Here is a 27418-nt window from a genome sequence, read left to right as displayed (position 1 = left end):
CACTGCGGCGTATACAGATGAGCTGCTTAATTCACGCAGAAGACAACCACTTTGCGTAATGGTACACTGAGGAGGACTGAATCCTGCACTGAAGAGGCTGAAAACAACAACAAAAGTCTGTTTATGAAATATTAAAGACCTGTTGACCTTTACGTAGAGATGTTCCGATACCATTTTTCCCTCCCCGGTACTCGAACGATACTCGAGTACTGATACAGAGTTCTCCTCGGTTACTGGGATTTATAACTAAACATAATATTAGTGGAAAAACACATTACTTAGATTTTGCCAGCTTTGACAAAAATTACACTCTCTCCTAGCACCACACTGTTGCCGTTAGTTACTGTCACATGATAATTTAATCGAAACCAGGGGGGTAGTCTACGAAGCAGGATCTGCAGTTATCGAGGTAACTTCAGGGTTAACTCCGACTTTCCAGTACTACGAAGCTGGTTCACTTCTTACCGGGGTAGATCACCATGGTAACTTCTGCTGAACACCTAACCTGCTCCGGAGCAGGTTATGTTCGAGATAAGAGATGAGCCTGAAGTGAACACCACCTACTGACCAATCAGGTGTCTTGATTCAGGAGCTCCGTGAGCTGATCATGAAAGCGAGGAGGGAGAGAGGCCGTAAAACATTTCCGCCTTACTTTTTGAAATATATTCATGAAAGATATTGATTGTGCTTTACTGATAAACATCTACAACAGAGACTGATAAAAACAACTTCTGTACTCATAAGATATGAAAGAAAGCATTCGTCTACTTTAAAGCTCCTGTGAGGAGTTTTTTACTGCTTATGAAACAGACTGAAATTAATTCTGATTACTCTGTATGAGCTACAAAAGCAAACCAGACCATCAGCAACAAGATTGATTTCTATAATCGAAGCGACTAACACACGCTGCCTTTGTTTACATTTTCCAGGGCAGAAATTTAAAGTGAGTGATACATATGACTGTTAAAGAAAGCAGGATGAGCTTATTTGTTAAAAACCACCACTTAAACATGTACAGGACAAAATCAGCAAAGAGATGAGAGGAACGGCTTTGTCCACAGGGGGCGCCAAAATCAACACAAACTGAAAGTTCCTCACAGGAGCTTTAAATTGGGGATTTATAATTATTTTTATTTGCTGCATTGTTTGCTACAGCTGAGAGAATAAGTCTAACTCAAAAATACATCTGTGCAACGTAAATACATTATAATAAATACATGGTGCTCTAATGATGGAGCAGTGATATTATTATATTTGCGCATTCACACAGTCCGTTTTCTTTGGTATTCATCCTTCCTGCGTTTGGCCGCTGCAGCTGAGTGGACTTTAGTCTGGATTATGTGTAAATTCTTCGTATCTTTCTGAAATCATAGTTTGCTCTGTAACTAGACTTGCCCGTGTTTAGATTGGTCATTAGCTCCAAACAACACCCCGTTACACTGTGAAAACAATTAGTCCTAGTAACTTATTATTCATTGTCAGTTTAACTAGCAGTTAGTCTTAATAGTTTGTGTTTATGTCATCTCAATTAAAGCAAAGTTTTCCAATTTACTCTTAATCTAACAACAAAGTTACCGGAGAGGCTCCACAGTGTAGTGGTTAGTGCCGTTGCCTCACAACTAGAAGGTTACCGGTTTGCACCCTGGTGTGGCCATAAGTGAATTTGAAAGACTGTGATGACAAAACAACTAAATTGTAGTTACAAGTTGAGTAAACTAAAGGATAACAAGTTAATTTAACTAGGAACGTTTTTTGTTTTGAGCCCGGACACTAACTCATTTAAGTTCAAACAACTAGAGCATTTTTTACAGTGTAACATGAGCACGCTCATTGGAACCCCGGGTTGACTTATCAAGTTGATAACTAGCGTTGTGTGACCGCCTAGCGCGATGTCCTTTTTCAGGTTTAGTGACGCCACATCAGGAAAAGAGACCCTGGGTATGTTGAACTCGCTTTGTAGTACAGGCCCCAGGTACCTAGGAGCTCACCATGTATTGTTTTGGATTGGTGCATTGATTGGCATACTTGCAGTATTTGAGGCCAATATGAGGCCGGTAACGGTATCAGACACTTCCACCTTCATGATTCTTCTTTCTTAATTCTACCTAGAAAAAAATGTTTTTCCCCTTAAGACTCATTTTTTACTCCGTCTTTCGACCCATCCCTTGTAAAAAGCACTCTACTCTCAACCTTCACCCTGACGGATCTCCCTGAGTTTCATCCACCCGTCGCAGGACCATTACCCTTCCTCATTCGACAGGGGTGTCATCCTCATCCTACCTTCTCCATTTTTCTTTTTTTCGCCCCTATCTTTCTTCCCCTCTTCTCTCCCACTGCCTCTTTTTCGGTCCCACGCAAACCACAGTTCCTCCCTCTCGATCTGCAAACCACCCCGGGATCAAAATTTACGCCGACACTTTAATGAATCCGGACCCTCTTAATGCTGCATGCCGCTCGCTCCTGTGGCTGAGGCCAGCTCTTTCCCACATGTGACATTTTCATGTTGAGCTTTATTGGCAGACAAGAGATAAATCACCGGGCAGGAGGAGGAAGGTGTGCAACGGCATAATGCCAGCAAGGGTCATAACTCTTTGCGGTTATTATTTAAGATTTACTACAGCCTTCTTGCTAGCAGCCTACCTCTCGGAGAAGGCTTTGCTGTGAATATAGGCTTCCATCCGCTTTTCTGTGCGCGGTGTGCGTGTGATGGTAAGGCTAAGGTCACATCTGATCTCCCTGTGCTAAGCCGTGCTGACTCGGAGAAACATATCTGATGCAAATTTCAAAACAAAAGACTCTGTTTGCGTAGATCTAATAATATTCAGAGTCTTTCAGGGATGCTGAGAATTGCATCCATGCCAATAACACACCTTTGGGTCTCTCTCTGTGCTGAGGAGGTGGAAGGTGCCGCGGATTGAATTGTTATGTAAAGGCATGTCAGATCGGATTGTCTCGGCACGCTTGAATTTGTCAGACAGGACTGAGATGAAGAGGAGGCACAGAGAGAGGAAGAGGAAGGAGAGGAGGTAGACATGCAGGGTTATATTTAGAGATGCTATGAGACACATAACAAACCGAGAGGAGTAGGAATGTGAATAAGTAGGAGGAAGAGGAGGCGGAGGTAGGGGGGGGGGGAGGACAGGGAGCAAAAAGCAGGAGGGAACAACCCCTGGCAGCAGAGGAAATGTCATGGTTAGGGTTCAGTGAAGTGGTAAATCAGGAGCATCAGCGTGTCAGGGCATTTAAGGAGGAACTGGAGAGGAACTAAGAAAAGATATATGATCAGTTATTGGCCCTGTGAGCAAAAAAAAAAAAGGTAGGGTAGGAGCTATACCTGCGCTCCGTCGGAGGAATTTACGACACAGGACGCTCACAGAAGAAATGCGGTGCGCGGGAGCCTTTGTGGCGTTTTGCATGCAGAGATCTCGAATTCAGGAACAATTCCTTCAGAGATGCCTGTAGAGGAATATTTTGTTAGGTAAGCATCGCGTGCAGCAGAGCAGAGCGATGTCTTAAACACGGGGGGGGATGTTTCGTTTTATTTAATGCAATAAAACCGGCAGGCACGTTAAAAAAAATAAAAAGCAGATGTCGGGCCATAAAGAACCGTGTGGGTGCAGACAAAGCTAAGTAATGCCACAACCTAGCTTTGACAAAATAAGTGAAAGAAAAGTAAAGCAAGTAATTTAAAAGTATTGTATTAACTTGCTCGGGATCTTCTTTGTTGACACCCAGGGCTGAAAACAGTGTTACAGGCTGATGAAATCTTAAGCCTGATCATGCTTAACAGCAAATTAAATTACACAAACAAACGCAAATTAAATCCCGATTCTTTATTCATTATAAATCCGAGGCAACACGGCGAACACGGCGATTGTTATTCCTGTCAGACGCTTGTGTAATAGCAGCAAGATGTAAACGCCGGTTTGTTTGTTTATGACTGTGTTCTGGCATCCAATTTGGCCGGTTACAGTCAGCCGTCACAGCGAGCCATATTTCACCAGGCACAAGCTGCAGTACAAGTATTAAATAATCAGCATCTACAAACAGAAAGCTCCGGAGCTTGAAGACATTTAATACTCCTTCATCAAATTTAAGTTATTTTCCAAATGGTAACCACCGAGGCTGAGTTGGTGGAAGCGCCAAAACATGTACTTGGCCTCAAGACTCAACACGTGAATTATCTCTTAGTTTAGGAGTTACAAGCTATTCGTTATTAGCATCTATGTAGCATGTGCAGCTAGCTAAGGCGAAGTTTCCTTTATTTTCCTACACAAGCACTCCAGTTGTTTTAGTTCAGCTAGTAGCTCCAGTCACCAGCAAAAGAAGAACAGACACAGTTAGCCGCTGGCTAGTGAAAAATGTTTAGCATACACTAGCTTAAGAGTAAGACTGTTCCCCTCTCGTGGGTGGAGACCAAAAACAGAGCTAAAAGAGAGTGAATGCTGGACTTACATTTGCCAGATTGACTGTATAAAAAGATGGACGACATGACAGCTCCCTAAAAGTGAAGCCAAAACATTTTGAGTGCCCCCTGCTGACCGGCTGCAGTATAGCTCATAAAGCCCGCCTCCTCCATGTTAACAGATGGGACATGAGTCAAACTATAAAATCAAACTACACGAAAAATAATTTTTTCTCAAACATGGTTTCTGTCATTAAAGTAAGTTCTTAACATGCTAGTAGTTATTATCAAGTTTATTTTTAATTAGTTATTTGACGCTGTAAAAATGATGATTGACAGCTCTGTTGACAAACGGCTCCGGGAGCCGATCAGTTCCGGATTATCAGAGTGGAGGACGATCGGCGAGAGGAGACGATCGGCGAGGGGAGACGTAACTAAAGCCATATCTGTGAACGTCTGCTTCAGACCAACACAAGAAGCTTGCTGCTGTGAAATACGACGAAGCGCGGGACCCTTCATGTTTTTGTCCGGTAAGTTAAGTGTGTGTTTTGGTTAGCAGAAGTGGCTACAGCGGCTCCACCCGCCGATCTCTACTGCACAACTCTGGCTCCAAATGACATCACCATTGCAAGATGGCAGCGGCCGTCACGTGGGCTATTTTAGAGTCAATTTCGTACAATGAGAGCAGATGGAGACGCGTCGTCTATCTACAGTCATTGGTGGAAACCAAAAATGGAGCTAAAAGAGCGTTAATAGTGGACTTACATTTGCCAGATTGACAGAAACTAGACCCCAATAGCTATTAATGTTGTAATGGAACTGTTGGATGTGTAAATAAGCTATTTGCTGGTAAATATAGAATTCGCCATGTTAACTTCAAAGGGGGAAATATGTCTCTGTTGTTTCCGTGAGCAAAAAACAACAATAATATTATAGCAAGTGTAACAGCGTAAAGGTCATGATCGTGCCGCTGTAATCCTTTCCACCTTGTACAACATTTTTAAATCTATTTTACTCACTGAAAATATGAGCAGCACAGAGGAAGCCACCGGGAGGGGCTCGATAACCGCGCAAAAAGTAGGTCCACTCCATGCTGCTTTGTTTGGACTGTCCTTCATCTACGAGAATCTTCAGAATGAACACATAATTATTATTAAGGTACAAACTGCATGAGGACGCTTTGAGACTCTCCAGACTGTTCTTTGGCGAGACAGATCTTCATAATTCACAACTTGCGATTAATCATTTAGCAGCACAGCATGCCGATATTTCAGGTTAAACATCCCTTGCTCCGTCACACAAACAAACACATTAGCTTGCAGTGTTTTCCGGGCAGCTCATTCCTAAAGAGGCCAGAGCGGCCACCCTGCCTTGTTGCCAGTTTCCTTGAAGGATGGCCGGATTATTTCTAACTTTCAGAGTGCGAGTGCCAGAAATGATTTGTTCCATCTGTCCTCTTTTGACCAAAATCCTCTGCCTAATATGAAATCCCTATATTTAGGCCAATGGATTGTGATAAGCATACTCCGCCAACTGTGAGCAAATTTGAGGATGTTTGAAAGAGAGCCAGAGTAAACATTGCTTTTCTTTCTCGCACGCCTTCTGCAGCCTAATTGTCTTGTTTCTCCGGCTGGTTAGTTCTTTTATGCTCCATCTTTTGTGTCTCTCCTCTGCACTCTGCCACGGGATTCGGAGCGGTTTCAAAGGTCTCTGCGTGAAATATGAGCGGCGGAATAAAACAGGTGGCTTTGACGGACGTGTTTAATGCCCGGCTGCACGTTAACTGTAGGTACATATAGAGCAGTCCGCTCCCTGGGGGTTCCTCTCTGCTGCAATGTCCCTGTCCAACCTGATGTCCCAAGAGGACATCACAGTGCTACCTATAAAGCCCGATGAAAACGCACGCAGAGATTCTAAGAGCAAACTTTAAGACTTCTGTTGGGTAAAATTAAAAGGAGACAGAGGAGGAAGCTTTATAAGCGATGTGAGAAAAGGGGGATTAAATGATGGAGACGAGGAAGCAGGGAGATGGAGATAGCTGACCCCTTAAAAGACACGTTGATGAGATAAGATAAAAGGGAAATATACTGTAGCGGGGAGCAGAGGGAGTGAGAGAACGAGGGAAAAGAGTAAGAGCAGCGACGGGCGGGATTAACAGCACAGCATTTCTTCACGGAGCTAATGTGTGTGTGTGTGCGAGGGTGTAAATGTGCACCTGTGCGTGCGGTGAGTGCATGCATGTGTGTTTAATGTTGTGCACGCATGTAGAAAGTGCATGTGCAATTAAATTTGAATCACGAGTCAATGAGAGGATATCTGAGGTAAACGATGAAGAATGAAGTATTATTTTTTAATGTGTCGTCATGACGTTCAAATATCATCAGAACGCATTAATAATTCCCACTTTACTTAAATATTAAACGCTCATGCAGCCAGGGCGGCGTGCGTTAGACCTCGCTGAGATACAGATCCATACAAATGGAATTCCCTCACTCACTGCCTCCTCCTCCTCCTCCTCCTCCTCCTCAAACTTTCTGCGTACACTCCCCCCCCTCCTCCTCCCACCACACACACACACACACACACAGTCCAGCTCATGACAAATATGCAATGAAAGCACGCTGCTGGAATCTGCAAAGCTACATCACCGACACACCAATCTAAGCTCCTCACTCTTTAAAGCTCCCCGTAAAGCTGCACAATCTCGGAAAAATAACTCCCACACCTGCGCTAAAGCAAATCCCAGCATCCGAACACACACACACACACACACACACACACGGACGACCCCATTTCAGGAGGTTTTTACACAAACACAGGCACGCTGTGAGTGCACAAACACACCCCCATTGTCAGGATAAATATGTGCACACGCGCACACACACAAACAGCTGCAGAAAAACATAACACATAAACAAAACGCATGCACGTGTGCGCACACATGCAAGGACGGGCTCTCTTTCCCTTTATTTCACATTTAAGGAGAATTTCAAAAGAGAAAACAAGTGAGGAATCAAAACAGACACTTCACTGATGCTTTGAAATCTGTCCTCAGCTCGGGTCTTTCTCACTTGGTTATCGCGATGGTGCTGCTGAGAGAAGCCTGATGGGGGAGATTGCTGTACTCTCTTCCATCAGGACACAGAACTGAGTCACACGTACCACATCTCTCTCTTCCCGTTTTCCCCCTCCGCGTTGTCTCTTTCTCTCTTTCCCCCCACGAAAACGCTCCTCTTCTCCGCTACTCCTTCACGTCTCTTCAGCCCATTCTTCCATCCCTCTGGCGTTCATGTTTGCTTTTTTATTCCCACCTCTCTGTCACTGCTGCTCGGCGCGCTTCACGCCGTTTCCCTTCCTCTTTTTTAGAGTCCATCTGCTCCTCTCGTCTCCCTCTCCTCACCTCTCTCTCTTCTTTTTGTCCTCCTCTCTGGTTGTGTCTTCTTCTAGCTCACCCTCCTCTTCTTCTGTGGATTCATGCCTTTCACGTGGGAACCTTTTTATCCATCCCTCAGCTGCTCAGTGCTCCGCTGTGCCTACCTATAGCTGTCTGAGCGTTTGAGTGGAAGTGAGCGGACAGGAGGGGGAGCAAGAAGACAAGAGTGAGCAAACAGGCAGTTATCCTCTCAGATGCTCCTCTCAGCTCTCCCTGTCTCATTCCTCTTCCCTCTCTCCTTCTTTCTGGCTGCGTCTCTCCATCGTGACCCCCTCTCCGTGTCGCCATGCAAGCCCCCTGTATCCTTGTAAGCAAAGGAAGGGAGGGAGGGAGCCGGGAGGGGGGGAGGAGAGTGGGAAGGCAGAGGGAGGAGGAGCTAGCGAGTCGGTCTAATTAAAAAGCAGAGTATGTACAGCTGCAGAGGGCAAAGAGGAAGACGGAGAGAGGAGGAGAGAGGAGGAGAGAGGGGAGCAAAGTGATCCAGGGGGCGGAACCAGGGGACAGAGAGGGAAGGAAGGAGTCAGTAGGGGGTGGAAATGAGGGGCACGAGGTGGGTTAGGGGGGGTTTGCTAGTAGTGTGAGGTGGGGAAAGGAAGGGAAAGAGCTGACAGGACACCACGGTCAGCTGGAGAGGAATGCAGAAAGGTCATGCATAGAGAGAGGGAGGGAGGGAGGAAGAAGGGGGGAGAAGGAGATAGGAACAGACAGGTAGAATTATTCTACAGATATCTCCCATATGAGCGGGGGCAGAGCCGGGGAACCATGACCAGCAGGATAATAGAGACACATGGACAATGGGCCTGTGAAGCGGGCGGCGGAGCGACAGTCAGCGAAGGTTAAACCACTCCAGCGTTGTCAGGCCTCTCTGAATTAACATGCGGAAGTGTTTGTGCATGCAAATTAAAGGGCACAACACCAGTTTATGTTAAATTAATCACAGATCCTTTCTCGGTCGGATTCAGTCTGAATCTCCGAGCACGGGGGACATGTTGTTTTAGTCCTGGCTGGATCACTAGAACAAATTGATTTGCCTTTTTTTTTCTTCCTTACAGCGATACGCCGACCCCCGTCACTACTGCACTGGATGTTGCCACCTGAGGCTGCTCAGTAGAAGCCACTCCATACACAGCGAGAGAGGGAGATAAAGTCTACACCTAAACGCCTCAGGGGATGAGACACATCATCCGATTTTATCAGCTCTGATCACTTATCTCGTCCCAGCTCCTCGCTCTCCATCAGACTTACATTAACATCTTATTTTTACATCTCTTAGATGTTCTTGCTTTTACACTCTCGCAGCCCGTTTCTGGGAATCCTCATCTGAATGGATTTCAAATACAATTTCATGGAAAGAGCACAATTACTTCAGCAGAATATACGGTAATAGGAGATGAATGGACACGCCGTCTGCTGCGATATCGAGACATAATAGGATATAATGAGATATGCATATGGAATACATGGAGTGTACATATGAATTTAAAGACGAGCCTTTTCACTACGACAAAAATCCAGCACAGTACATGCAGATATTTTACATACACATGTATATTTTACATGTGCAGATGTCCACAGTGGTGGATACTATGTGGCAGCACATAGCAACTAAATCTTCCCAAAACTTTTAAGCAAACTTGCTTGAAAAAAAAAAGAAAAGAGAAAAGTCTACAGCAATGCTAACAGCTTTGTGAGGCTGTACTTTGAGCTAGATGCTAATATCATCATGCTAACATGACCAGATTAACAATGCTAGCACGTTAATATTCAGCTGGTATAATAAGTACCATGTTTACAATCGTATAAAGCAAACTTAAAGCAACACCAAACAGCAGACAGAGATACAAAGTCAGTGCTAGCTGGTGTAGCATTAGCAGCTAAAGAGCCAGATATGTCCCTCAGAAGTTGGTGGAGACCAAAGACAGTGCTAGAAGAGCTACAATGTTGACTTAGCTTGTGAACATGTTGAAGCATAAGCAGCTAAAGAGACAGATATTTCCCTAATGAGTTGGTGGGGAACAAAGACAGAGCTTAAAGAGCTAAAGCATTGGATTAGCTGAAAGGATATTAGCTGCTAAAGTTTTTCCTCTCTGGAGTGTGTGGACATTTTCTGATTGACATCTGAGCATTAGCAGCTAATTAGCAATAGCCGACCGATATTTTCCTATGCAAATGGTGGAGACAAAAGACAGAGCTAAAAAAAAGCTTAAATTATCTTATTATTATTCCAGAGTATCTAGCTATCGTATTGTGACGTATTTCCGAGTGAAACAGGACGTGCAGGCGGGACATATCATTAGAGGGATTTGATTTGATCGTTGAGAAGTGGGCGTAGACAGACATTCTCCACAGCGCAGTAGCTAGCTAACTGACCAAGCGCTCTTGGTGCTCTGCGGCTAAATGTTGCAGATTGATTGGTTGAAATTGTTTGGTGCTAACTTACGTAAGCACGCGTGAAATTTAGTTTTACCGAAAGAAAAAATGATCTGATTTTGATATAAGAATACAAATTTTTGGCCTATATTGTCAAATAGATGCACAATATTACCGGGGATGTGATCCAAAAGGATTAAAATGACATTTTTCATTCACCTCGACTTTAAGAGCAAGGTATTTACCTCAGGAGTTGGTGGAGAACAAAGACAGAGCTAAAAGAGCTTAAACGCTGAATTAGCTGGTAAAGCTATCTGAGCATTAGCTGTTAAAGCGCCAGTAGCAGACAGACATTTTTCTAGGTAGTTGGTGAAGACAGAAGACAGAGCTAAAAAAAGCTAAAATAATGACGTCGCTCGTGAACATGTCTGAGCATAAGCAGCTAAAGAGACTGGTGGAGAAAAAAGACAGAGCTAAAAGAGCTAAAACGCTGGATTAGCTGGTAAAGCTATCTGAGCATTAGCTGTTAAAGTGCAAGTTTTTCCCCTCAGGAGTGTGTGGAGACCAAAGACAGAGCTAAAAAAAAGCTAACATTTTCTGATTAGCTGGGAAACTTTTAAGTATAAGCTTAAGAAAAAGGTATTTCTCTCAGGAGTTGGTGGAGACTAAAAACAGACCTAAAAAAGCTAAAGTTGTAGATTACCAATTGAGCATATCTGAGTATTAGCAGCTAAAACAGCTGACTGTTTACCTCAGGAGCTGGTGGAGACCAAAGACAGAGCTCAAAGAGCTCAAATATTTGACCCACATACAGAACCAAAACTCTAAATGAACTATTATATTGCTTGCTTAACTGCTGGATGCTGGATCAACTTGAAAAATGATATGTCAAAATAATGTTCAGAACTTCTTTCCACTGCGTCCCACTGGCGTAAAAGGCAGTTATTACTGTTTTAGGTGAAAGTAGCAATACTACCTGCCTGTTTCAAAAGGAAGGGATGAGGTTATCTTGATACCGTTGCTCAGTAAAACATGTAACCCTTAAAAATCTATAACACGGGCTAATATAAAAACTAATATCTTGCAAACTTACCCAGATAACTCAGGAAGAGGCTCCTGGATCTGCACCTGCAGCCGGACTGAAGCAGAGTGACGCACTGGTAGACACGTTGGATGATCAGGGTCATGTTCTGCACTGAGAGCTTGGCTTTGCATGATGGCAGCGACGCTGACGTCTGTGAGAGTTGAAAGACGAGTGATGTTAGAATCAGAGCGCGTTTGTGGCTGTAGGAGACTGTCGGCATGGTGAAGCAGCAGATGGAGCAGTGGAAGATAATGAAAAGGAGGACTGACTCTATGAGGCTTCCAAACAGACGGAGATATTCAGCTACAGAGAGGACCTTGAGTTTACAGACCACAAAGACTTACTGCTGGCAGCGCTTAAGGTGGCATTTAGTTTACTGTCCATTATATTTTGACGATGTTTGAAGCTCTCCACCATCGCAACTGTCCCGCTGGTGATTAAAGGAGGAGTTGTTTGAGGGTTAAGACATCCTGGGGGAGCTAAGAAGCTGTTCTTTATAGTTTCAGAAATCTTCAGGCACAGACACAGTCGCTGCCTGCAAACGGCTTTAGAAGATGAAACAGAAATGAGGATGTTAATGGGCCACAATAGACCTGTTCTGTTGTTTTTGTTGCATCTTCTTGACAGCATAAAAATAATACTTACAGTTAAGACCCTTCAGAAATAACATTAGTTTATCCTAACAGTTTGAGAGCTGGTATATGTATTGACAGATATCATATATTGCATTTAATGTAAATTGTGTTGGTTGAGTAAATGTCTTTACTTAAGCTAAGTAAACCCTAATGGATGATCTGTTCAGCGTTTATGACCTAATACCTACAAAGTTGATATCATTTAGCCTCAAGTGTACATGCAAATAAGCAAATGTTAGCATGTGATAGGCACTGCCATCTTGCGATGGTGATGTCATTTGGAGCCAGTAGAGACCAGAGGGTGGAGCCGCTGTAGCCACTTCTGCTAACCAAAACACATGCTTAACTTATCGAAAAAACTTTAAGGATCCCGCACGTCGGCGTGTTTAACAGCAGAACAGCTTCTTTGTGTTGGTCTGAAGCAGACGCTCACAGATTTGGAAACTTCAGTGACTTCAATGTTTTAGTTACATTTCCTCTCGACGTTCCTCCTTTGATCTGCTTATCCTGAACAGATCGGCTGCAGGAGCCGGATTTGTCAACAGAGCTGTCAATCATCCTTTTTACAGCATCAAATAACTAATTAAAAATAAACTTAAATGAACACTTGGACGTACATCAGCATGATAAGAACTAACTGTAATGACAGAAACCATGTTTGAGAAAAATTTATTTGACCTGTATTTTGATTTTATAGTTTGACTCGTGTCCCATCTGTTAACATGGAGGAGGCGGGCTTTATGACCTATACTGCAGCCAGTCAGCAGGGGGCGATAGAGAGGGTTTGGCTTCACTTTAAGGGAGCTGTCATGTCGTCCATCTTTTTATACAGTCAATGATTCAGACTCACATGGTGGCCTCTTGAAATGTCTAACACATGGTTATGAGAAATGCCCGACCTGTTAAACAATAACTCAACGTTAGCTTTGGTTTCACATTAGTTAGTTGAAGCCACCTGTACAAGAGGGCTGGGACCAAGCGTACCTTTTTTAAACAAATGCATGTAGGAAACTAAGATACTGAAGTGTCATGTCAGTGATTCAAGTAGGAGTTGTTTCACTATTCAGACGTGTGTGTGTGTGGCTGTAAACTCTGAGCTTTGTTATCCTTCAAATCACAATCATAAGATGGTAAACTGTGTATAGGAGCTGCAGTACAAGTTGTTTTCTCTCTGTATCTCTCTCTCTTTCTCTCTCTCTCTCTCTCTCTGCTTTGTGTTGTTCACATAAATCAGTTATCCTCGGGGTAGGGCCAGGATTTGTAATTATTATATATCAGAATCATCCAAAGTCCAGCGCAAGTAGCCAATCAGACCTTGTTTTTGCCGTGCCCACAGAGCCTCCAAAAGAACACCGGTTCTTTCTCCCGCTCTCATTAATCAGCCTCCGTGTCTGAGCGGCTACAAAAAAAGTTGAATTTTAAGCAGATCTTTAATGTACACTCAGATCAAGTCATCAATCACAGCCTCATACAAGGCTTCGGGATAGGGGACATGCCTAATGACGATATCTAACTGTGGCCATTACCTGAAAAGGTTTTATTATTGTGCTATATCTGTTTCAGGCTTGATGGATGAACAAGGAGGACGGTCATTTGCCCGGACCTGACCTGAGCGCGGCTGGCATCTCTCGTTTTGATCTGAGGCGAGTGCAGGACATTGTCAAAGACTTTAAGCTCCTTTGATGGATGAGGGAACTTTTCCTGCTTTGTTTCTGGGCCGATTAATGACTTTCTCCGCTGTCCTCTTGTCTCGAAACAAGGCTGGAGGTCAGAAGGGAAACGCCGCTCTGCAACATAATAAATGGTTGAGAAGACAGACGGTGAAAGGAGACAGGATTCTGGTGCTGCTGTGCGGCACTAACAATACGCCGAATCGGTCTTTCTGCTTCTTCAAAGCCTTGGAAAGTGATTTAAGGAAAGGTTTTTCAGGATCTAAAGCAGCTGAAGCACAATTAGCATGAAGATGTAGAACATGAGAGGTTTCATTTTGATGCTTGAGGAATGAATGGCTTCAGGACAGAATGTTTTCAGCTCTGTCCACCAGGGGGCGATGTTGTTCTTAATGTTAGGCAATGCAACATCAAAATGCACTTTCCAGATGATTCTGACCCTTTTTTGTGTGTGCTTGGTGAAATGTTCATTACAAGTATCATGAGAAGATACTGCGCATGTGTGTATGTGTGTGTGTGTGTGTTTGCACCCTGCTGTGTTACGTCTCCGCTCTTGGCTCCATGAACGAGATCCAGCACCGCGTCTGAGCTCTGCTGATGTCACCGATGCCAAGAGTCTTAAAGGAATGTCACAGAAATAGATGAATCATTGGCCACAGGGCTCATTGGATACAGATACAAAGAGAAATATATGGGACACTCTCTCGATCTGATTCATTAAAAATGTTCTCCTGCAGGTGTATTTATACATAGGCTATATGGTGCTGATAAAGTGATGATGCAGCAACCATGAACATCCTGATCTGCTTTGGTCCATTTCATTTGATGTTTTTAAGACACACTTCAAAGGAAACTCTCCAACCAGGCGGCGCCAAGGATTAAAAAGGAATCATTTCTTTACTTTCTTATGTATATTTTTTAGATTCGGGCAATAATCATAAGCATTTTATTAATAAGCATTACTGTTTCTAATATAGCAGGTTAATGTAGAATACTTTAGAACACTATAGGATGACCTTAATTAAAGTAATAATCTTGAAGATTTTCATTTAAATGTCTGTTAAGTCACTATCTATCGCCGAATGAGGTAACACTATGGTGAGTGAGCCTATGGCCCACTGATGAAAACCTTGGTTGGTCTGCCAGAGAGGGTAGGCGGAGCTAAGCGGCTTCTTTTCTGGTCTCTGCAAGTGTTGCGAGTAAACAGTAATCTACTATGGCTGAACAAACAAAGAATAGATCGATGACTACAGATACAACTTCAACAATAAGTGAAAATCCAAAGAAAAAGAAACAAAGTCGACACTCAGATGAAGGCAGTCTAAAAAGGAAAGCGACTATCAGTGAGGAAAATCAAGAGTTACAACCGGAGCCAACCGTGAATGTCTGGTTAAATTGGGAAGTGTGCTCCTGCAATAACTGTATGTCGCCATCAGGGGTCGCCCAAGAGAACAAAACAGAAATCTTCGAGATTTTCAGTTCAAAGAGCAGCTCCAGTCATGTTTTAAGACACATAAAATGCTCTGCTTGAAATAATAAATTGTGTCTGATATGTTTTTTCTGCAAAATATGTTTAATTACCTTGTAAAAATCCTCCCAAGGCATCTCCTCCTTCTCCCTCATTAAAAATTCCCGAATCTGCATAGTCCCTGCCCACTATGCAAATTTCCAACCGCCCCCTCCGTCTCAAAAACAAAACACGTCTCTGCCATCGTTTAGTGGCAACTTGTTGAAACTTAGCTAGCTTAAAATGTAGTCATTAGCAGTAGTAACGTTAACGTTAGTAGTCAGTAGTGAGTTTGCAAAAATGACGATGGCGGTTACAGCTGGCTCACGCATCACTGAAGTGGTTGCCATAGGTTACACATGATGATATGCATAGCGTCACCCCGTCCGTTAACGGGATTGGCTCCTTAGGTTTGTGACGTCTCAAACCTGCCAATCTGAAAACGTGTTGTTCAGCCTGTCCTTGTTACACTGCAGTTTAAAAGCAGACAGGCCCAGCCATGGAGATGACTGCTGATGTTGTCCCTGATATGTCTTCTAGCACATGAAAAACACCACATGGAGATGTTTACAAGGTTAAACACCGGAGGTGGTGTTAAAGATATTTTGCATCGACTTCTTTGTCTTCCTCCTTATTTTTTAAAACACAGTAACACATAGGTCCCTTTTTCTATGAAGAAATTTTAATGCAGTCTTTTTAAACCCATACCTTCATGGCAATGTGCTTAATTTTCTGTCTTTGTTCAACATAAGCAAACTAGATATGACATGTCAGTGATTTGGCCTTTGAAGTATGATTGCCTTTGATAGAGCCAGGTAATATTGGGTAATTGGGTATCTTGGCATACTGTCCAATCCGATCTTTATCTTTGTTGTTTATTTTTTTTCTGCAGAGTACAGTTTGACAGGCACACGATGCTACAGTAAAAGCACTTTAGAGATTCTATAATTGATGTGGAAACAAAAAGACAGTTTGCATTAGCTTTATAGCGACTTTAATCTCATTGTTAACCTGTCCAGCAGCTCTGCAGCAGAATAGTTTTAGCCTCAAAGCGAAAAATTAGCCGACAATGGAAAATGCGCTACAACGGCTCAAAAGATTTCCATGAAGAAGTTTTGAAGCAATGCCAACACATTCAAGATCCCAAAACAAATATGCTGCAATTACATCAATGAACAAACCTGAAACAAACCTGAAAAAGTGCAACAAAAGAAGGCTGCATATCCAGTCATCACAACAGAAGTCTCTTGGCCTCTAGGGTGAGCGGTAAGTGGAGCAGGCGCAGTGCGTATACAACAGCTCCACCAAAACATGAAAAGAGCACAGGCTCAGATTTCATTCAGAACATAAAAAGAGTCTGCATACAGCGAGAGTGCATATAACTGTAACTTCTTCAGAGCATAAAAAGAGCTCTGCACACATCCACAGTATATAACAATACATTAATGTGTCCTACCTTCATGCTGATGTTGGTGCCTGGCGTGACCTGCTGAATGTCTGGTTCATGCCCTCTGTGAACTGAGCCTTAATTTAATTAATTAGTTTATAAAAGGTAGCCTATCTCAAGTGTCTTAGACTGTATACATAAAGTTACTTCAAATCAAAACAATCATAAACAAAATTATCTATGCATTGCTGACCCATTATGAGAAGCCTAAGGGGCCCATTATTGGGGTGGCCCTTCTGGCATCTGGCTAACTTCGAGTTAGCCAATCAGTCACTGTCTATGCTGTGAAAAAAACTACTTTATAAGTTGTAAACAAAAAATATAAAACACATTTTGTTGAAACTGGATAATATTTTACTAAGAAATGGTTTCTGATGGACAGATAGCTTTGCCAAAGTAACCGCCGCTGTTAGCTAGTTAGCGCAGTTAGCCATGCAGCTAACGGTACTTTTAGCTGACTCTGCCCCCTCTGGAAGCTCTGAGCACTGGGGTAGTGTAGGTGCTTGGATATTAAACTAGGACAGTGCTTTGGACAGTCGGGTGGTCGAATGTTTTAGGCCAGCCAAATGAATCAAAACTTATTTAGTACTCACCCTGAAGACCTGTAGAGGTAAGTATTGTTAACATATTTGCATAGCACTTGCTGGTAATGTATTTGTATTTTTACAGCTGAACTTTCGGGAAAAAAAAGATTATCTTTAGCCCTTTTTACAGTGTGCTTCCGCCATAACGAAGCTCCGCTGTCATGCAGCCTTTGCCATTTTACATTGGACCAAGCAACGCCAGCATACAGTAGTCCCAGTGTGTGTGAAGCAAAACGTGCGCGAGGTGATAACAAACAGCGCATGCTTCAAATACACACACACAGCGCTGTTCTGCCCTGCCAGCTCCGCTGCTCACACAGACGCCTCTCTTACTACCTCCCATGCTGGCTCAGAGGCGGAACAACTTCGCTCCACCATTCCGCCTCTGTGCGTTTTAGATTGAGGACAAAACATAACAGAGGCGTAATAATCCTGACTTGAACTGGCAGTGTAAAAGGGGCTTCTAAAACAACCTGTTAATATGTGCATAATTAGGATCAATTAGCCTAAACAAGACTTTGCTTTTTCTGTAGTGTAGATCCTGTTCTCCAACAAAAGTTAGGTAATAAAGGCTGTTAAGTACTAATAAATAAATACAAAAAAAATTAACTTTAGTAAAGCAAAGAAAAAAAAGGGTTCGAAAGGTTTCATAATGACAGGAAGATATTTTGGTAAGATGAAGAAATGTGTTTGTAATATAATATAGACAATAATAAGAAACTTATATGGCTCTTAATATACATCTTACGTCTATCAACTGTCAAGTTTATTAAAAGTGCTTTAAAATGTCTTTTAATCTAATTACAAGCTTGTTCGTTATGCTAGGATTCACGCTAATATAGTATTATTAACACATAACACTGTTTATAAGCCTCTTATAAAGTCATATAAGGGCCTTATAACCCATTAACTAACACTTGTGAAAAGGAAATGTTAGAACTGTAACGTTTCTTACATAAGCATCTTAAGGATGACAAATATTTTTTAATTCCATCTGAGCCCACAAAAGCTCCCTTATAAAAACTGGTGATTACAGTACAGTATTTAGGGCGCACACCTGCTTCAAACTCTATGCACCTTGTTGTCGCCGTAACTTTTAACCTGCTGAGCTCTCGGCTTGTTTTGTTTACCTCTCCGCTCCTGACACGTGGGGAAGGGAGGGGGGACGGAGGGAGGAGGGGTGGAGGGAGGGGAGGGGAGGCGGATTATCGCAGCGTCGGTGCCCGGTGTCCTTTTTAGACCACAACAAACACAGGAGTGATTGAGCGAAACGCGCAGAGGGAAAGAAACCTATTTGAACCTGCTTGTCCTTCGCGGTCAGTGTCAGCATCTCTCTCGCTCTCTCTCTCTCTCTCTCTCTCTCTCTCCATCCAGCACCCGGCGTTCAGGCATGTCTCTGTCCGGCTCACAGACACCAGAGGACGGACTCTACGGTGAGTGATGGTGGGGGAAAGAACCAGGCCTTTATTTTCGTAATATCATGACGTTTATTAATTTGCCTCTGCAGCTATGACGTAGAAGATACTAGCTAAGGCGTTGCAACTAAACAGCTAATAGATAATGATTGCATTAAAGCTGCTGTATGTGTGCACAGATGGGTCTATTTTCTCCACTCACATGTAAACAAAGTAGGTAAACAATGTAAGCAGTGACCTCAGTCATTAGCTCAGCATGGCTCCAGCTCTGACGTGCAGATACCCAGCAGGGCGGACATGATGCTAACAGCCCGTCAGACTGGGAGCAGGTGTGAGAGAGTCTGCCACACAGGGAATAAATAAGTCTCTGCCAGTTTTATAGCTGGCATTGTTGTTGCCACTGACACTGTCATTGTGTAAACGGATTCCCTGACTCACCTGTTTGTATCTCTGTAAGCCAATTAAGCTGCAGAGATTTCCTGACGCTTATAGCTCCACTGTGCTGTGTGAACATTGTTTGGCACGTAGCATGCTGGCTAACATGTGGAGCAGTGTTATGGCAGGACACTGTGGGACTGTACTAAACTAATTGGGGGTTTAAAGGTAATCATGACATGGGCTTGGCTCGACAGATACTTATTCTTTTAGGTCAGAACAGATACCGACATTTAGGATTTAAAACTTTACATGAAATAACATAAAATATTTATACAGATCCTTAAGATTTTAGTTTTTTCAGACACTTATTCTTTATCAGATCTAACCTAGTTGATTATTTCTGTACTGCAATTTTAATTTATCAGCTGACATATCCCGGTGCTAATCTATCCACACAAGTATCAGCTGATTTATGTGATAAATTTGTTCATCTAGCTCTATTGATTGTAATCTTTTGATGTTGTTTTGGCACCCCTCTACTTTAATTGCCTAAATTAATTACTCAACCCTGATTTCAAGTTCAGTATGTCAAAGAAAGAGTCATTTATAAATAGCCACACTGCGCATAAAGTAGTGCCAAAATCATAACAAATATGCGCGGGGTTTGCAGAGGATTCCAGCTGTTCTTTATTTTTGTCAGTCTAATTGTAACGCAACTACATGGCAGATGTTGGCACCAGTTGCCAAACAAACGTAGTGCAAATTTAACTCAAATTTACACAAAATAAGCTTTGGAAAATGTGAATTAATAAGAGTGTATGCCAGCTAAAGTAACAGAATTATAAGAGTTGGATGCATGGAGATCTTCTATAGTCGAGTGTCATTAACTCATTTAAAAAAAGATGAGATTATGTCATTAAATATTATTGCTCATTAGGAATATTACAGATGCCTTATCTGAAGTTTCATATGCTGCCATTTTTTTGGCCTCTTCAGGGTGAGCAGGAAATTACACGCTTCATGTACAAAATGTATTAAATTTATTTCTACATTTTGTTTTTAGCAACACAAGAACTAAATACTTTTTAAAATATACTTTTAAAGTACATTTTCAGAGTTTAAAGAGTGTGTTTAAACTTTTTGTGAACAAACTGAAAATGTCGTTATCGGTGGATATTGCTGTCCTATGACAAAGTTCACCTGTGTGGTTATGGAGCGCACAAAAGGTAGACATAACTATTTTGTTCGTTTTCCAGTGAATCTTGCAAGAAACAAGCAAAATGAAATAGAAAATAGAAAGAAAAACTGAAAGCCTTTCCAAAAGACTACCCTCCTTTCAGCAAAAAGCAAAGACACAACCCACAGTCCCTAAACAGACACTAAAAGCAAATCAGAAGATGAGAGTGTCGTGCTGCAGTTCATTGAGTCTTTCAGCATCCAGCGCTTGTCCACATTACATAAAGACGAGCTGGCAGTGGCACAGATGAATGTGTACAGGATTGCACCATAGACACTGATTTAGTGCTGCAGAATGGCGACAGATAGATAAATCAGGCAACAAGGCAGTTGTTATGTCATAACTCCCCTCTGTAGAAAAATAACTAGGGCAATGGCACAGTTTCCCCCCCCTCCCTCCAGCTCTGTGCCCACTCATGTCTCTCCCCCCTCTGCTGCTTGTGAGATTAAAGTGTCATAAAGTGAAGATTACAGCGATCACATCATACTTTGGTGGACAGATGAGGTGTTGATATTTTGTAAAATGCTGTGTGTCACAGAGGAGAACAGACATGATGACAAGAGAGAAACAAGCAGAGGAAGGGAGGGAGGAGGGGGAATGGCTAATCTCTAACAGAAATAAGATCTTACGTAAGCAAGCATGCTGTCAGGCCGAGTTATCCCTGCCCTACTGTTTGGCCGTGTGCGTGCACGCCGTACACACACCCGAGTGCGTGAGTGTATATGTGTGTGCATGTGTAAATCTCTTCCTGACCATGTACCCGGTGAACCTGCGTGTCCATTCATTCATTCATGTGCTGTGCGTTTTTAAACTCATTGATGGACGGAATCAGGCTCGTTCATTGTCCGAGTGTGTGTTGTTGTGTGTGTGTATTTGAACATGTGTGTAGCAGAGCAAAGTCCAGCCGGATGTCCATCCTGCATTTAGCGGCTCTCAGAATATCAAATGTCACATCAGGACATGCGTGACGTCACGATATGTCAACAACATCACACACGCCTGTCTTTTCAAACTATACTCCACTCAATAGCTGTTATATTTTACAGGGAAATAAAGTCGCTAATATGGTTATGAACAACAGAATGGGATTGCTGTGTTATTTTAGGACAGCTGAAGTGGTCAATAATTTAAAGACAAGCTAAAAGTAAGTTGGTAGAATAAGAAGAAACACCAATAATTTGGAAAATGTCAATAAAATGGAAAAACAAAGTTTGTGTATTGCATATTAGGCTATGTAAATATTGAATTAAAATAAAAGTAGGAATGTTTGTTCAATCAGAGAATAGACAGAAAATGTTGTCGAAAATCTGCATAATTCACAGATTTTTTTTCAAGTTAAATTCATTAGTAATTATGTTTTCTTTTAATATGAAAATGATGTTCTTCATAATTTATTGCCTCAGATAAAACTTCAAGAACTGATTTTGTTAGTTGTTAATTTTAATCTGGGCCTCTCCATTTAAATGGACACTAATGTGAAAGAATACAATTTTATTGCATCTGCTTCATACAATTGAGATTCCTTATATTTCATTAATGCCCAACAATAATACGTTTTAGTCAACATATTCATCAGGCTTTAATTTTTCTCTGTTGTCACACTGGGAAGCTAACAAGCTATTATAATCTTGTACTGCTGTGTTTCAGGTTGTCAAGTGGTATAAATGTAGGGCATCTGACAATTATCACCTTTTGTACTGCTTCTTGATTAATTAGCAACTGATAAGAAAATTGATACTGAAAATCTGGAGGGACATCGTGACATATTTCAATGGTTAACACATTTGATAACCCATTAGCTGCTGTTAGACAACAGCAAAGCTAGGATTAAACCATTTTATAGCTAACATTACGTTAGCCAACTAGTCAGAATTCACTTCCTAGCTAACATTGTGTTAGCTAGCTTGTCAGAATTCACTTCCTAGCAAACATTATTTTAGCTAGCTAGTCAGAATTCACTTCCTAGCAAACATTATGTTAGCTAACTAGTCAGAATACATTTCCTAGCTAACATTATGTTTGCTAACTAGTTAGAATTAGCTTCCTAGCAAACATTATGTTAGCTTTCAAGTCAGAATTAACTTCCTGGCTAACATTACGTAAGCAGGCTGGTTAAAATGTACTTCCTAGCTAACATTACGTTTGCTAGCTAGTCAGAATTCACTTCCTAGCTAACATAACGTAAGCTAGCTGATTAAAATGCACTTCCTTGCTAATATTACATTAGGCAGGAAGCTAATTCCTTGCTAACATTCATTTCCTGAGAATTTGAGGCTTTCCTGTTATACGACACTTCTAATTGATAATGTTTGTATTTTATCCACTTTCTAGCTAGCACTAACATCATCTTGTAAGTAGCTGAATGCTAACCAACGTTAGCTGTTGTCTGACCAAGGCTAATGGGTTATCATTTATATTGTCAACTGCTGATCAATCAAGGTGCTGTGAAATGAAAGGATTTGTGTGATACCCTTATTTTATACAACCTACAACCTTGAAGTAGAGGTACAACATTATAAGAGCATTAGCTTCCCCCTTTCCTATAACATAGGAGAAAAACGGCCTCTGCATGAATATGGTCGATTCCACTGTGTAGTGATAAAAAGCCGTGAATAAAATGTTCCACACTGTATAAAAGTGACTCGGTGTAAACACTCAGTTTTAAGGCTTCAGATGTGTTTGCCTGTCTCATCACAGCTCCTTTCGGCTCATTAAAGTCTATATACAGTTTGTGTATGAAGCCCTGCTGTGTTCTGCCTCCGTGCTGACTGCCTGAGCATCATTACAAACTGCTTGCATTGTTTGATCATCAGGCTCCTGGGTCGAGTTGGAGGAGCTGATCGCAGCCGTGAGCCGCAGGGAGAGTCTGACAGGGCCGCAGGACAGCATCTCCTCTGCCCTGCAGGGGGAGCTGGAGAGGATCCTTCTGGAGGCGCAGCTCGAGTGTGAGAGGAGTAGAGACAGGTAGGGGTGCAGTTTTTGGTATTGTTTTGTTTGGGGGTTTTGGGGGTTTGTTCTGCACAGCGGGATGTAAAAATAACTTGCACGGTAATGAGTTTCCTCCTGTGCTCAGTGCAACTTTGTTTTTCACAATGTGTTTACTTTCTTTGTGTTTGTTCGAACACAAATTGTTGTTAAGAAAGCAGTCTGTTCATTTCTGGGAAGTTAATCGACATTGTTAATATCAATTTGTCGTCCACAGTCCTCCACAGGCGGTGACTCCACAGTCCACTGGTTCCCCGAGAGCAACTAGTGAGCATGACAGTGACTATGTCCCCATACAGGTATTCTCTTCACTACACTTGTATTGTTAGTAATCATCAGATAACTTCAACCTTATTGTTGTAATAGAAACAAAAAGATGGCATATTTTCAATCCCTTTAACTACAAATTTAATTCAGTATACTTACACGTCGATTAATTGACAGTATTGCTAAACATTTACCTAAACACAGAGAATTCTTTGATACTGATTTGCAAGACACAAATCAAAGTAAATATCAGTATAAAAGACGTATATGTGTCAATGATTCTTCACAGTTTCTCTGCCTTGATTTTCTCTTCTGTTTACTCTGCTTCCTCTTCCCTTTCTCTACCTTTTACTCCACTCATCACGCCATCCTTTATGCATGTTGCAGGAGGAGGTTGAGCGGCGAGGAGACACTGACTGGGTGTGGGATTGGTCCAGTAGACCTGAAAATATGCCACCCAAGTAAGATCTGTTCTTCTAGTGTCATTAATTCCATTCAATTCTATATTTATTTATGTTTGCTGTGATATTAAACCACTTTTATAGTTATAGGCCACTTTTAAGTAACTTTAAATATTTAAATATGTTTAACGTTTTGAAATGAATGGTACTTTTTTGAGTAAGATGAGAATTTCGATACCACGTTTATGTCTAGAGGCAGGATGTGATTAGCTTAGCTTAGCGTTAAGACCGAAAGCAGCTAACCTAGCTCTGCCAATAGTTCAAAACTCTGCCTACCAGTACCTCTAAAGCGCTCTTAAAACTTTGTATCTAGTTTGTTTAATGTGTACACAAATAAAACATTAGACTTGCTTATAAAGAAAAAGTAACTCTACATAACGGCCTCTGAAAACTGTGTTCACATTTAGCTAAAGAGGGCATTGTTGTTTTTGGCAGGAGTTGAAAAGTCAGACTTTACTTGAAAGGTTTAGTCTTCGTGTCTCTCCAGTTTGACAGCACGTTAAAAATGCCGTCTTAAATTTTCTTTTTGGATTTTCCCTTTGAGTGTTGTGAAACACATGAATCACTCTTCTTTTTATTTACTCTTCCACTCTTGACATTTCATCTTCTGCTAAACGATAAGTCTGTTTGACAGGTAGTAGCTCTTAATGGTCTCAGACTGTCTCCTTTCTTTCTTGCATTCTGACTCGTCTCTCGTGTTCTCATTATCTGTGTTTATTTTCTTATTCTTTCCGCGTTCCCTCTATCTGCGTTTCTCATCTCCTGCTCCTCGTCCTCCTCTTTATCTCTCTGCAGAGAGTTTGTGTTTCAGCACCCGAAGCAGCCGAGCTCCCTCAGCGTCAGGAAGTCAGAGGTGATGAAGAGGGGACTCTTCTCCTCCGATGTCCTCCTCTTACTCGGCCCCTCACTGCTGGCTTCACACCTGCTCACACTTGGAGTCGGGTAAGAAACACACTCAGGCCCATGGACCCCTTTTTTCCATATTTATTTTTTATATCTGTGCAAATACATTTTATTATTTGCTTAGCCACATCCCCCTTCTTTACTGTGGCCACGCCTGTTTAGCTTTTCGCTCTGACATAAACTGCTCATGATAACGACGACAGATTAACTTGGGTTTCTTAAAAAACTGCCCAGTGGCCACTTGCAGTAATGCAGCAAAAATTAAGCCGTTGCCCAAAACAGCATTTTCCCCATAAACCAGCATTATAAAAGAGCTCACTGTAAAACCGTTCCCAGGATAGCCACAACATGGAACAAGGTTATTTATACATCTTTCTATGATTAGTTTTTGATCCATGGAGGTTTAACGTTTGAAAAACAGTGGGCTGCATATCCTTAAAGTAAACCTAGAAGCTAAAAAGTATTAGCACCAGGCAAGCAAATCTTATTGGACTAAATACATGGCATTTTGGGTCTGATATCCACGTCTTGGTAACACATACTGTACATGAACTACAATGAAAATGAGGCTTAAGCTGCATGTTCCGGGTTATAACTTTAGTTTATGTTTCACCTGACAACATGTTTAGAAGAAGGAAGTAAATAAAGAGCATTATTTAGGCTATGCTTTCTGATTTTTAGTCACCAGAAAGTGTGCCAGGCTTTGAAGCTAATTAGACATAGATGCCAATCTGTGCAATTACAACTTCCTGGTCCATCACGTGATGCAGACGCCCCCAAAAGTACTACTTACCATCAACTTACTTTGTGAAAAAGATGTACATAAAGATACATCAACTAACCAGACTGAGATAGCCCTTATTTTAACTCATTAGGTCCAACAGTTGTAGAATAATAGTTGAATCGTGCATCAGAGTCATGGTGGTTGGGAGGCGGAGTTAAAGGACAAGCTCGTGTTCTTGCTCTGTGGACCAGTGAGCTAAAGTCAAGCTAATCTAGTTAAACACAGTAGGGAACTACTACTCAGAAAATGTGCTTGTGGTGAACCTTTCACGTTACTAAATAATGGCCTCTTGACCTTGTAAGTAACACTAACTATATTGTGTAAGCTAGTTATATGAACATGCTAACGATTGCATCTTGTAAAAGCAGATGTACCCGCTGTTTAATCTATTTATTACACTTGCGCTATTGTTATTATAGACTAAAAGACAAACCATCTAACAACCAATGCACACCACTTAAACATGTTGAGAAATCCATAGCTGCACCATCATGCTAAAGCTAGCTAGAGTCGCTAAGCTGTGTTTGGGCCTCTGCTGTTTTGGGGGGAGGGGTTTAGCAAATAGGCAATTAAAAAGTACTCCTTTTCTTTTTCAGGATCTACATAGGAAAGCGATTGGCCGCTTCAACGACTAGCACGCTGTGACGTTGGCTGTAGCCCACCGCCCCCTTACGCTCACAGTCTGACCAATAAGGTCACAGTCCGCCCTCTACACTGCAATAACTTGCCTCCTTCCTTCTTTGTCTTTGGGGCAACCTTAGGACCCTGCCTGTCTGTATCTCCGTCTCCATGTTCATCTGTCTTTCTGTCAGCGTCTCTGTCAGTCTGTGTGTGTCGTAGGGCCCCGAGAGCGGATGGATGCCGACCAATGAGTCAGACTGAGGTCACTTTTACTCTCCCGGAGAGTAACACTGATCTCAACCAGCTAAAATGTAATCAGCGAGGAGAGATTGCCCAGATACAAGAGAAAGGAGAGAAAGAGTTTTACCCAGCTAGAACAATAAATCCTTTTGATAGAGGGAGATAAAAACGGTTCGTTGGGAACAGTGTGTTCGGCAAAATGAAAAAGATAATATGTGGTAGCCTTTTGCCCCCAACTTTGAAAAAGCAAAATGTCTGTCATTTGTCAAAAGTAATGACCCTCTGTACGACTGAGCTGCTAAAAGTGGTACTTGGGGTTTTGTTCTGCCCTGACGGTGTATCTAATGTAGAGTTTTAGTTGGCTGAGTGATTGTAGGAATGGCGCTGGTTGTGCTTTTTGTCCCGTAAACCGATTAAATATTTGACCTTCTGACAAAGACAATCACGACCCCATTAAACTTCACTCCTCAAAACCTTAATGTGCCTCTTGGGTCTTTTATTCTTCTCCTCCAGCCTCCTCCAGGCAGCGATTGACGTACACATGTTCATCTCGTTTGAGGGAGAGTGAAACATTTTCAGCCAGCAAAGCACAAAGATTTCCTGAAGTAAGCCTGGACCTGTAATTTATACTGTTTGTGTACAATGTATTTATAGCTTTGGGTCATGGTTGTCTGGATAATACTCGTAGGTATTCGTATAAAACTAAAAGGAAAGACGACCCACTGTGTTGCTAACAGCCTGCAAATGAACCAAAAGCATCTGTTTAACATTTATTCCCTTTTCCATCTGAGGTAGATCCCTGAAAATAACTCCAAGTGATTTGTCCTGATAAGCTCATTGGTGTGTGTTTCACTCGTCTTTTTTTTCTCTAACCACCAGCGATGACTCTTACAGAAACGTTATGACATCACACCCGCTTGTTTCTTTCCATCTGCCTTTGTCATTCATTACCTCACACACGTCTTTCTTTTTTTAAACTGCTGTCAGACCAG

The 27418-nt window shown here is 42.0% G+C and overlaps 2 protein-coding genes across 6 annotated transcripts in view; one reads left to right on the top strand and one right to left on the bottom strand.

Moving 5' to 3' along the window:
- The window catches only part of LOC138602071 (mucin-2), a 45113-nt gene extending 36981 nt beyond the window's left edge, over positions 1 to 8132 (bottom strand). For 3 of the 4 annotated variants that reach the window (XM_069673454.1, XM_069673457.1, XM_069673456.1), the window contains exon 1: positions 7568 to 8132. The gene's annotated coding sequence lies outside the window, so the exon portion shown is untranslated. The other variant, XM_069673455.1, reaches the window with a different exon arrangement.
- The window catches only part of LOC138602072 (BCL2/adenovirus E1B 19 kDa protein-interacting protein 3), a 31585-nt gene extending 4680 nt beyond the window's left edge, over positions 1 to 26905 (top strand). Inside the window, exons 2-7 of one of the 2 annotated variants that reach the window (XM_069673459.1) lie at positions 18510 to 18568; positions 22979 to 23129; positions 23368 to 23449; positions 23805 to 23878; positions 24674 to 24820; positions 26162 to 26905. In XM_069673459.1, the coding sequence (XP_069529560.1) occupies positions 18526 to 18568; positions 22979 to 23129; positions 23368 to 23449; positions 23805 to 23878; positions 24674 to 24820; positions 26162 to 26210 (546 nt within the window). In that variant the 5' untranslated portion in view covers positions 18510 to 18525 and the 3' untranslated portion in view covers positions 26211 to 26905. Of the gene's footprint in view, positions 1 to 18362; positions 18569 to 22978; positions 23130 to 23367; positions 23450 to 23804; positions 23879 to 24673; positions 24821 to 26161 lie in introns of those variants that run through there. The other variant, XM_069673458.1, reaches the window with a different exon arrangement.
- The last annotated feature ends 513 nt before the right edge of the window (positions 26906 to 27418 follow it).

The sequence above is a fragment of the Semicossyphus pulcher genome, unplaced genomic scaffold (genome assembly GCF_022749685.1).
Source record: "Semicossyphus pulcher isolate SPU_LCO1_2020_fin unplaced genomic scaffold, fSemPul1.0.p SCAF_22, whole genome shotgun sequence".
Taxonomy (NCBI): Eukaryota; Metazoa; Chordata; class Actinopteri; order Labriformes; family Labridae; genus Semicossyphus; species Semicossyphus pulcher.
This window is presented reverse-complemented; position numbering and strand designations above follow the sequence as displayed.